This window comes from Pyrus communis, chromosome 10, assembly GCF_963583255.1.
Source record: "Pyrus communis chromosome 10, drPyrComm1.1, whole genome shotgun sequence".
Taxonomy (NCBI): Eukaryota; Viridiplantae; Streptophyta; class Magnoliopsida; order Rosales; family Rosaceae; genus Pyrus; species Pyrus communis.
In genome coordinates, this window is record NC_084812.1 from 19,451,539 (window position 1) to 19,463,325 (window position 11,787).

Here is an 11,787-nt window from a genome sequence, read left to right on the forward strand (position 1 = left end):
GCTCTCAAAATACGCAGAAATGCTTTAATGGAAGCAAAGTAGAACAACCCATGATTCTTATTTTTGGAAATCTTCTATCGTACGGAGAGAGTGAGATATGGTGGTGGTGTCGGTCACAGTGGGTGCGCGGTGGTGGTGGATTTGGAGAAAAGACAGGTAGGGTGGGGTGGTGGGAGTCGGAAGAGAGCGGGGGAAGAAGAGACGAGGAAGAATGGAGGGGCAACTTCGAACTTTTGTATGGATTTTTGGTTAAATTTGTAAAATTGCAAAAGATAGGCTAAAAATCATTTTGCGGTACAAAATATGGCTGGTTACCAAAAGTTCCACTCCCCAACGCCGCGAGCCCCACCTCCCTCCCTCCGTCGTGTCCGTCTGTCAAATGCATAATTCGGTTGATAAATTTCAGAAATCCTCCATGAAAATCTTTCAAGCTTTCAGATTTGCTTTCCAAAATTTTGAGAACTGAGTTCAGTTCGAATCCCAGCCCCACAAAAACTCAGCTTGCTGAGACAAGTTGGGAATCTGTAATTTTCCCTTTCCAGGTAACACCCCCCCCCCCCCCCCTTCTCTTTTCTCTCTCTGTTTGTCTGTCTAAATTTTGGGTCTTCTCTCTTCAATCTTATGCTTTTTATTTTTCCTTGTAATTTCTAGATTTTTAAGAATTGGGTGGAAACCCAGAAGAAGAAGAATTGAAGGGAATGGAGGATTCATATTCTGTGTGCAGCCCCAGAAGAATCCTGAGTGTGTCAAAGAAGAGGAGGGCAACTGTGTCATTTGTGGATCCAGATGATAAGGCTTCTGGGTTTCATGGCCCCAAGCCTTCTGAAGTCTATGGCTTTGTTGGTTCCATCACTACTGTTGTGGCTACAGGTCCCCTTCTTCATCTTCCAATCAGTGTTTAAAATATCGGTATCAGTGGAAACAGCGATATGCAAATTTGTGGAAATAACGCAAATTTGTGAAAATTTCAAACACTGCTTCCAATCTTCATTCTTTTTCAGTTCGGAAAACAAATACTTGTTTTAATTTGTGTTGGCAGTTATATTCTTGGTGTGGGCATATGTTCCAGAGTCTTGGCTGCATTCCATTGGGATCTTTTACTATCCCAGCAGGTCAGTGCCCTCTGGTTTCACTTTCAATCGTTCGTGTTTATTAAGTTTTCGTTCAAGATTGTTATCCTCCATCGATTCCATTGTTTTGTTTGTCCAAATGGTTAGATGATTAGCTTCTTGCAACTTCGAGAATATTTGTCATAGTTTGAGAAATTTATAGTCATTTGGGTCAGTAACAAGAACTTTGCGCTATGGATCAGAAATTAGGGTCTTTTGGGGAATTCGTTATAAGCGCTTTGGTTAGGAGCGCTAATATTGAAGGCAAGATGAAATTGTTTATAAAAATTCCAAGTGTTTACTGAAAAAGCTCTTGGAAGTGTTTTTGCATCGATGGAAAAAGGAGGATGTACTATGACGTTTGGTTAAATCGACCCCCTTCCTCCTTGGTTCATGTTTTGTTAAGGGATGGTTTGCCATGTCCACCGTTGAGCACTGTCTAGTCCAGTAGTTTTTTGGGGTTGATGTCTTAGCATATTGCAACGTCTTCTATCTTGCCCACCCTTATCGTCTGTTTTCTCTTTTTCTGTTCCTTGTGCCTTTAGCTTCCTGGCTTTTCAATGAAGTTGCTGTCTGTTAAAAAATAACTGAAAAAGCAATTTGAAGTGCTTCCTCTAGATAGCACTATGCTGTTGTAACCCACAAGCATTTTTTTACTTTTTGTTGCCAAACAGTCAGAAGCAGATTTAACCATTAGAAAAGCACTTCCTAACAAAGTAACAAGATTGCTCTTTTGAATTTATGGTGCTATTTTCAGGTATTGGGCATTGGCCGTGCCAGCTTACGCTATGATGACTTTGGTATTAGCTCTGGGGTTTTACTGTGGCCTCAACTTCATGTCCACCCCTCCCCCTTCTTCCTTATATACTGTTTACCGTGAGAGTTGATTGCCTTCCCTTTTGTGATCAGAATTTTGGGTCGTGGTTCCAGGCTTTCAGTTCATTGTTTTGATCTAGTTATGTGTGACCTTCCATTTTCTTTTGCAGATGAATTCAGTAGGGATCCTTTGAGCTCTGCTCCAATTGGTGACGATGATCAGCCCATAGAACCCATATCCGATATCAGCATCGACAGAGTCAATCGTTCCATGTTTAAATAACATGAGCAACCTTGGAGGGAATGGCAACCTGTACCCAACTCTCTAATATTTTACCCAGGTGCTGTATTGCTTTCGAATTAATTGATTCTTTGGTTGAGCAAAAGGCAGTCCATTGCTTACAGCAGAGGAATACGCCTAATGGAACAGGAAAAACTAGAAAACAGAGTTTAGCTGCAACCGGCTAGGGCTCGGTGAATACAGAGAATATGTTTTCAATATACAATGAAGAGAACATACTCTCAAGCGCAAAGAAGCGCGGCACTTAAATAGCTAAATGCAATGTTCTACCTCATATTGTGATTACTCATGATTTTACTGGTGAAAAGGATCGATATGACGCAACTCATTTTTTCCCCGGGTGAATGCTTGCGTATAATTTCATTCATTTTTGCTATCTTGGTCACAAATGAAATTGATTCCCAATTGTATCGTCAAATTTATCATCAAGTTTGAAGAGACAAGGCATGAACAAGAGAAATTCTTATATGCATTCAGCGTTACAAGAGGCTTTGGCAAAGGATGCATCCATTACTGTGATTGAGAAAATTTTTGAGTGCAAAAGCGTCGTCCAACTATATTTCCTTAGCAAGGAAAACCCAATTCGGAAATTATATATAATCCGTACGACAATATTAAACAAGGAGTGAACAATTAAGCTGGCGAGACTTACATGTAATTTATCATGTACACGAAAGATAAGTTAGCAAAACTGATAAATAAACCGAGCTTTCGTACTAACGTGTTCTTAGTCCAAGAAAATGTGTAACGTTTCAGTACTCCTTTCCAACATACGCATTCAAGGAATTTAACTCAGCTTCTCCGAATCATCTTGGCTGCCTAAATAGATCATCACGATCACAAGTGGACCAAACAATCCGGAAAGTCAGCAGTGTGTGTGTGTGTATATACAAGCACTTGCCTTGGATGCTGCAGGTCTTCAGACTTCCGCTTGTTCGGAAGCAGAATACTGACAATTTGCTTCTCTTTCTTGGGGATGGCTCACATTCGTAAACGAATTGTCACTCCACGAGAAGCAACCACCGATATTTTTCAACTTCAGAATTTGCTCTCAAGTAACAACTTCAAGCTTTTCTTGGTTGCTTTCTTGAACTTGGATCCTCGTCATCTGTGAATCTAGCATCTCATGCACTCTAATCTTCAACTGCAGCGCAAACATCCAAGTGCGAATTGTTAGTTGACAAGAAAATACTTCTGTTTCCTATTTAATTGGTATGAAACTACAAACACCGAGCAAGAAGTTCATAACGAAGTAGAGCACATAATCGCATAATACAAGAGATGGCCAATTTAAGTTTCAAAAGGCCAGGTATAAAGCTTCTTTATCCCTTTTTGGAAAGTTCAAAAACAACCGAGCTCAAGGCTTGAACGCTCAACACCATATTTGGAGAGGGAACTTATGATATAAAGATTACCTCGGTGAGCCCTACTTCATTCGTCACTGACACATGAATAGCTCCATCGGGACCCAATTTCCGGTACCTTTCCAGCTTAAGATCAGAATCATATCCATTATCAGTGGCAAATAGCACAGGAGACTTTTGCAACAGATCACATTTGGACACAACATCAAGCCACAAATGCTCACCAAACCTCTCCTTTATTTCTTTGTATATGACAAACTGCATGGTCGTCATAGAAAATCATGAATTTAATATACTGGAAAGGAAGAACAAAAGCACGACGGTGAAGGGGAATACTTTCTACAGAGGTGAATTACCATAAAAAAGTATCTATACTGACTTATTTCTCAAACATCGCTCAATCTGTTGTGAGATGAATCCCTTCCATTTTAATTAATTCAATTTAATGCCATTAAAACTATGTTTCACGTCTTGTAATGAATCCAGTAGTCGTACGTAAAACCATGCAATACCTGGTCAGAAGGTGAGGTCCCGCATTCCCCAGAGAGGTCATGGACATAGAGAATTGCGGTTGGTAAATGTGAGAGGACAGCAAGTGTCAATTTTTCCAAATTATTTCTGTCCTCTGAAAGATGCAAGAAAAAAAAAAAAAGAAAAAAAAAAAAGGGAAATGCAATGACAAACCAATCGAGCAACAAAAAATATAAGCACCAACCACAACCACAGACAAGCTGAAAATAAAAAACTTATCATAACATATCTTGACCACAATCAGTCACGTAACTGAAAAAAATGTACCAATGAGTGGTGAAGAAACATTTTCTTCTTACCGAACCCAAATAACCTATGTCATTATAATGAAAACTAACCTCAATGGAAAGGAAACCAGGGCATACACAGGACAAGAATTTCCATACACACACACACACACACACACACACACACACACACGACACCCAAGTGGTGCTTTAACCGGAGTAGGATAACAGTGACAAGAATTTCCAGTAGTATACCTTTCCTCCGATGCAGTGTCAAATATACTAGTATGTATTACCAGTTTCCAACTTTTGATATTGTCCAAAAGCCTATCTAGTGGAAAACAAAACTTGTATGCCAACCATTAGAGGCGAAGAAAACTTATTATTCTTTGATCATGTGTTGTCAAATCATATTATTGCATATATATGGTCCATAAAGGATTTGCATTAGAAGCACAAGTTCCTACGTTTTTCATATACAAATTAACTTGTACAAAACTGAAATAAGACAGTTCTGAACAAGCTCAAGTCAAGTTCGCCAGATAGGGTTAACTTTGAGAGAAAATGAATTAACTGATTGCATAAATTTGGAGTGTTGTAATGACTTGAAAATTATATGCAAGCAGAGTAAAAAGAAAGAAATTGGTTTCCCTATGCTCTGTTGGAATTATCCTCAAAGTTACTAGTCATATTTGAACCAAAATCCTGTCGGACCTGATATATTTGATCAGACTCTAAACCAAGTTCCGTTTACTCAAACAAGTCAGCAATGGTCATAAATACGTCATAACAGTTCATTCAGCAATGTACCATAATTGCTTGTGTTTTCTGAATGGGCCAGTGTGTCAACCAACTATATTAAATTTTAGCATTTAACATTGACATTTTGCATTTTGGATCAATGAGTGCAACAATTAAACATAACCACACTATAAGATACCTACAACTAGCAAATGCCAGTCACTTACCATCACATCTCTTCAGCAGGCCAGGAGTGTCTGTCACCTGTAGCCAACTTCTAGATATAAATTAGGATTGAAAATCAAGAATATATATCATTCTAAATATTAGAAAAATTGTCCGACCTGAAAAGTTTGATGGTTTGATATAATATGACCCATCAGTATTCCTCTTGTTGTGAACGGGTAGTTGCAGACCTAAAAGTAAAGGAAAGAAAAAGTTGAGATAAAGACGATGAAATTTGATAGTAATAATAATTGAAAAATAAGATTTTCATACTTCATACAGAAACAGATGCTCAATTGGGCCAGCCACAAATATCATACGATGCATACAGGAGCTGCTCAACAGACTCTAGATTCGCAGTACAACTTCCATGGTACCAAGTCAACATCCCAAAAACCAAACCCAACCTCACCCTAGTATACCCCGAACCAAAAGATATTAAACTAAAGGAATGTAGAATAACATTGTACACAGAACACCAAATAAGAAAACCCCTGCCCTCTGAAACGCATTTGCCTTCAACACGATTAACTTCTAATCCTCTCCGAAAAGAAAGGTAAAAGGATTTAAATCATTAGTCTCCATTCTAGTTACTACTACTACGTCAAAAGTTTTAAACATATTATGCAAATTTCTTCGATGATAAAGATCATACGTACTTACAGAAGTGAAGAATCAATGGGAAAAAGCTTTTCCCCTCTAGGGACACCAAATAATAATATATAATATAATGCAACCAGCTTGAATCCTACAGATGATCACCATAAGTTTAATTAAGAAAGAAATCATTTTGATAATTTTCTCTCGCCCACTCCACTTTGGGTGTTCCTTTGCATTTCTCTTTTTTCGGATTTCTATTCATTCATTTTGATTATTAATGGGTTTCAACACACCACCAATGGAGACCCATTCGAAATATCCTTCTGGAAATATAAAAAAATACCAACTCCAAAAGCAATATTCAAGGTTCCTAATTGCTGAAGGAAATTGAATGATACAATTGACCAATCTAGCCACCATTCATTCAACTTGTCTCATTAACACCTTTTTCTGCAAAAAGAACATCATATTTGTCATGGAAATTGTGGATACCTCAGGCTTCCCAGTGGAGAGTATACGAACCAAAGATGACTTCCCAACATTAGGAGCTCCAACAAGACAAAGTGTTGGTGCTTCTAGATCAACTACCGGCATTGCTCGCAGAGTCTGCAAGTATAAATGGTTAAAACAGACAGGCTTCCAAAAAGGGGGAAAAAAGCACCATGACTCAACAAACCAGAGTTGCATAAATGAACCCAATAAAGGTTCTAAAATGCATTCCTAAATAAGGCATGGATCCACAGAGAAAACGTTTTTAATTATAATTGAAAGTATGATGCAACCAGGTAGTATGATTTCTTTTCCTTCTTCTTTCTTAGAGAACTAGTATGGAAAATTAGACAAGTCTGGAGAACTGGAGTTATAACCTTGATTTGGGCATTTGTTGGATTAATGACCCTCCTATGTGGATTAGTTCTGTGCTGATGGATGACTTATTTGGGGTTTCTAGGCCTCGGAACATTTGTAATTCTGATGTTTTGCAGTTTCTTTTGGGGTGTTTCACCCCTGTTGTTTACCAAAAAAACAAAATTTAGACAACTAAAAATGGTACAGAATTTAGTGATAAAAATGATAGGCTACACATACTTTTTTCTTCCACATTGCATTAAATTAAAGGAAACTGAATGATACAAATTTTTCCTGACATAAATTTTTATAGAATATTGAAAATCTTGTGGTGCAAGATCAGATTCTCAGACGCCATATCTATAAAATATCAAAAAGATAGATATGATGTGTATTGAAACAATTAAATAGTTAATTAACTATCATAATACACTATACATGTCATGCCTTACTTAAGTTCAAATGAAAAATGAATAACCCAAAACAAGAACCACTATAGAACCAAGTTCAGAAAGCAAAGTACCTTGGCTATGTGTAACAAATCATCAACATTTTTTCCTTCACGATTAAATGTCTCTTCAACTTTCTTTATACCCTGGAGAGATAGTTGTAACAGAGTAAATATCTATCTGCACAGCTGAAATGGAGCTTTTCTTTTATGGGTAAAGAATAGAAATGACCTCAGTTAGTCTTGCCTCTGCTTCCTTCTTCGTCGTTGACTGCCACAAAATATACAAGCCTTTGTTAAATATTGTCTTCTAGAATTAATAAATTACTTCCAAATTTTTTATTTTTTTTCTTATGTTCTAATCTTGGCTAGGATCCCGAGCATTCTGCATATGCGAAATTCCAACAGTGATAAGAGATTAAAAATGGACTGGGGATGGTAGAGTAAAATCCATACAGTAGTTACAGAATGCATTGCTTGTGTTTCTGGTAAGAGAAGATGCAGGTAATCCTCATAAGGCTAATAAAGGACAAGTAGGTGAGAAATTTCAAGAATGCTAAGCAGTTAACAAATGGAAGCCAATATGAAACAGGCATGGAAGAATAATGCAACACACCATAAAATACCACTTAAATTTTGACTAACGTTTTAATGCTATATACAATGGAGCATAAACATAAAAATTAAGGAGGTGTCTGAGAATAGAAAGAAAGAAGCATAAGCTGCCAACTATAAGTGCATCATATGCAATCATGATGGACAATGTGAAGGAATTCAGTCAAAGGTCATAAATTTCCACACTGAAAGCTTGAATTGGGAATTGTATCCACCTTAGCACAAAGAGATGCATGTTCCTTTCCAATAGACACAACCTTCTTCCTCAAAGCATCCACCTTTCCCAACACCTGTAATTATCAAATAAAAAAGTTGAAGACCGACCAGTTGATGAGAGTCTAATACTTGTCTGCATTCTCTTAGTGTCACAAAATAGTATAATTCAGTCCTCATGGAGAAACAATTGGAAAACTAGTTTGAAAGGTAAACATTAAAATCATTCACAAAGACAAGGAGAGAGGGCATGTTTTCCACATGATTATGAGAATATCAAGAAGTTATTCCAATTAACTTTTTACAGCAACAACATCCTTGATTTATTCTGCATTGAAAATTGGCCATGATTTGCTCCGTATGTACCTGTTCATAATTTCCATCCCCAAGAGTTAATTCAATAAGAGACCGTTCATAAGGGTGAAGACACTTTTTATTTGGAAAATTCTCCGAATAAGTTCTCAATGGAATTGCCAGTTCCTGCAGAAGAAAACAAAAAGCTAGTCGGTCATCATTGAACAGTCTTTCATATAAAAACAGTACAAAAGAAAATATAATAAAATGTTAAACTTAAGTTAAGAACAAACTTTCATCAATGCATCAAGTTGCTTTGCACCTCTATTTCTTTCTCGCTTTGCAATATTGGCAATACCTGAAAATAAGATAACAAAATCATGGGCAGCAGACTAGCAGTAGGGACCTAAAAACCAAGTTCCCTGCAATTCCGATCTAATGTATTTTTGTTAAAATTGATATAATATAAATTCGCATTGCAAATACCCTTTGTTGGTGTAATCCTCTTAGCCTTCCTTAGTGCCGAATACAGAATGTCAACAGATGGCATCACCATGGGTAGCTTTTGGAATGCACCAACATCTTCAAGATTTTCGGGTGATTTTTCCTAAAATTACAATATTGGGAACCATGGTACCATCATTACTTCCTCCAATATTTTTGTCCCAATAGAAATGAGTGGTAAATGATGCAAGAAGGTATTCATCACAAAAAATAAAATAAAATTTGAAATAAGCGTGAAGCTTATTTAAACTTGAGAGAACAATGCCCTTCCTATTCTGTCACATTAGAATACCAAGTAAACAAATTGACAACAATCCACTAATATACAGCATTAAGATATCAAACTTGCTCAAGTCATCAACATCAACTTGCTCAAGTTGTCAACAAGATCGATCATTTACTCAAAAGAACTCGTCCTTGAAGCTATTCCTGCAACCTATCGTATGAGATGCCCACCCAATAACAACAGTCAGAAATTTCTAAATCCCAAACTTCAAAGTCGTTGTTCATGGTGGTTATTGATCAACAAAACCCAACTCCCTTGTTGACTGCTCCAGAAGGTCATACCCTTTTTGCAGTCAATCATTTATGCTTAAATCCTGAATTTCATGTTAATTTGCACTATACCCTGATACTTATTCATAGGGTCTCTCCAACCTCTCATACTCTTATCGTCCAAAAGCAAACCAATTACTAACTCAATGCTCTTGAAATTATACTATTTCCACGAAACTAGAAAGTAATAATTACATAATGTTAAACCCTTGTTTCCTTATTCTTTTTCCCTTTTCCGGACCAATTTATAATTCCATATCATTTCTTGCTTTGCTTCACTCGCTAGTAATTCATCCTTATGTGCGGTTAAATGTGCTCATTCCATGAGACCAAACAAATACAGAGAGCAAAGAAAAATACCTTCGGCCTGCTTTCCGGTTTTACAACTGCTGAAGGTACATAGCTTCCCTTGACAACTTCGTATGTGCTAGTTTGTATTTCCTTGCAGAAGCACAGAACCGGATAATTTCTGGCACTCGGTATCAAGTGCGGACCTGCGCTAGGATTCAAATAATTTCAGAAAACAGTAATGGCAAAAAAAAAGAGTTGCAGAAAATAACTAATTAACGGCAGTAATCAAGAAGCAAGCATGGATTCCATAGCCAATAAAGAAAACCTTTTGAGAGAGAGAGAGAGAGAGAGAACCTTTTGAAATTTTGTAGGGTGTGAGTGGTAATCTGTTAGGGGTCTGCCACAATTGGAAGAGACTGCAAGCCCTGCTCATCCTTTTCCCTGCTCAATCAATCCACCTTCTCAAGTATTTGTTCCACGAAAAACAATGGCCAACTGATAAGAGAGGTTTCTGAGGTTTATCAACTTCTTTTTGTTTATTGGCACCCAACCTGGAGAGCAGCTAAACCAACCCGTTGTCTTATTTTTAGGCGAATTTGAACCTGTTGGGGATTTTAGGTTCGAAACTCGTTAATGATGAATTCGATATCAAATTATATTGTTCATTGTGTGGTTTAGTTAAACTACTTATTATGCACTAAAAAAATAAAAATAAACCTTACTTTATAATTTCACCCACCTTAAAAAGTTAAAAAAATTAAAATGTTATTTTCTTACCTACTTTTATTTCCAAAATAACTTTTAATACATGTACATATGAATTATAAATTTGTTCGAATAAGAACATAAGTATGCAAATTCAAATAAAAAAGTATGATGGCACAAATCTGTGTTAATACTAATCATAAAGAAAAACTTCGACGACGACAAATTCAAATATCTAGTGCGACAAAGTCAAATGATCACACCCAAAATTATTTTTCTACCTTTTCATCTAAAATATAATCTTCAACATCTTCCGTAAAAGCGTTATCTTCTATCTCTTCCATAGAGGCATCATCTTCTGCCTCTTTAATGAAAAAGTCTTTCTTTTTTTTTTTTTTTGAATGAAAGGAGATGAAAAGATCAGTTAAAGTTTAACTTAGGGAAGTGTTATTGTGACACACCCCGACCGAAATCAAGGCGTGCTGACCGTCAACCATGTGCACAGTGCGGAAGCAAAAGATAATAATAAAAGTACGAATAAATAAAAACCAAACTACTAAATAAACTAGTTAAAGTAACACACTAGCGTGAGACTAAGTGTGATAAACATAATCAGAGCACAGAAAGCCTAAGTGCAGTCCAGAAGAACGAATACTAATTACACAACACCCAAAGATGATCCTACATTTGTGATGTTCTGTCAGAACCACCATTAAGTCATCTTGAGACACCAAAGCACTTCTAACTAAAACCTGGAGGGACGCAAAACAGAAAGTGTGAATGGGCAAAAACAAAGTTTTTCAAAATCATTTCATTCTCAAAAGTTCTAACCCCTCTCTGTAAAACCTGTATAATTTTCCAGAAAATATGATACATAAATATATCACAACCATGCTCAGAGTAGCAACATTCACAAATATGTATGTATGCAAGTCATGTCAACTAACTCAGCACATGATGTAAGTAACCCAGGTAATGTCAATCAATGCAGAAAATATGTCAGCCGCTGTCACCTAACGTGACCCGTACGGCTGAATCTAGAGCTCAAATCCATAACTCAATCACTACACCTGCACACGAGTCGGAACCACCTAAAGTGGTATGTACGATAGGACTAGGTGTAAATAAATACGCTCAAGTGCTACGATCATATGAAGACTGTGCGAATAATCACGGGTCACCTACGAGTCGGAACCACGTAAAGTGGTCTGTACAACAGGATTGTGCACCTAACTTGGATCTAAGATAAGCGTGTGGTGCGGGAGGTGAACATCACGTGAAGGACTGTGCCCTACTCTGGGCAGGAGCACTAACACCGGGGTGCAGGTTTATGAGCTCTCAATGCATCTCACATAACCACTAATTCACAACCATAATCTATAAACTTACCTGGCACTTACCT

At 37.2% G+C, this 11,787-nt stretch overlaps 2 protein-coding genes across 3 annotated transcripts; one reads left to right on the top strand and one right to left on the bottom strand.

Annotated features, from left to right (window-relative positions):
- The first annotated feature begins 273 nt into the window (after nucleotides 1-273).
- Nucleotides 274-2,765, top strand: LOC137748743 (phosphatidylinositol N-acetylglucosaminyltransferase subunit P-like). Of its 2 annotated transcripts, none has more exons than XM_068488922.1 (5): nucleotides 274-542; nucleotides 652-870; nucleotides 1,040-1,112; nucleotides 1,867-1,985; nucleotides 2,066-2,765. In XM_068488922.1, the coding sequence occupies exons 2-5, from the start codon at nucleotides 699-701 to the stop codon at nucleotides 2,206-2,208; spliced, it is 507 nt and encodes a 168-aa protein (XP_068345023.1). In that variant the 5' UTR covers nucleotides 274-542; nucleotides 652-698; the 3' UTR covers nucleotides 2,209-2,765. The 2 variants fall into 2 exon arrangements, with proteins under 2 accessions (XP_068345023.1, XP_068345024.1); XM_068488923.1 differs by having other exon boundaries at nucleotides 2,096-2,765.
- A 197-nt stretch (nucleotides 2,766-2,962) lies between these two features.
- On the bottom strand, nucleotides 2,963-10,246 carry LOC137748742 (nucleolar GTP-binding protein 1-like). The gene is made up of 14 exons (XM_068488921.1): nucleotides 10,035-10,246; nucleotides 9,750-9,883; nucleotides 8,817-8,937; nucleotides 8,624-8,688; nucleotides 8,403-8,516; nucleotides 8,039-8,113; nucleotides 7,441-7,479; nucleotides 7,284-7,355; nucleotides 6,407-6,520; nucleotides 5,434-5,505; nucleotides 5,317-5,353; nucleotides 4,103-4,215; nucleotides 3,642-3,848; nucleotides 2,963-3,370 (listed from the first exon to the last, which is right to left on the bottom strand). The coding sequence occupies exons 1-14, from the start codon at nucleotides 10,111-10,113 to the stop codon at nucleotides 3,278-3,280; spliced, it is 1,335 nt and encodes a 444-aa protein (XP_068345022.1). The 5' UTR covers nucleotides 10,114-10,246; the 3' UTR covers nucleotides 2,963-3,277.
- Between the last annotated feature and the right edge of the window lie 1,541 nt (nucleotides 10,247-11,787).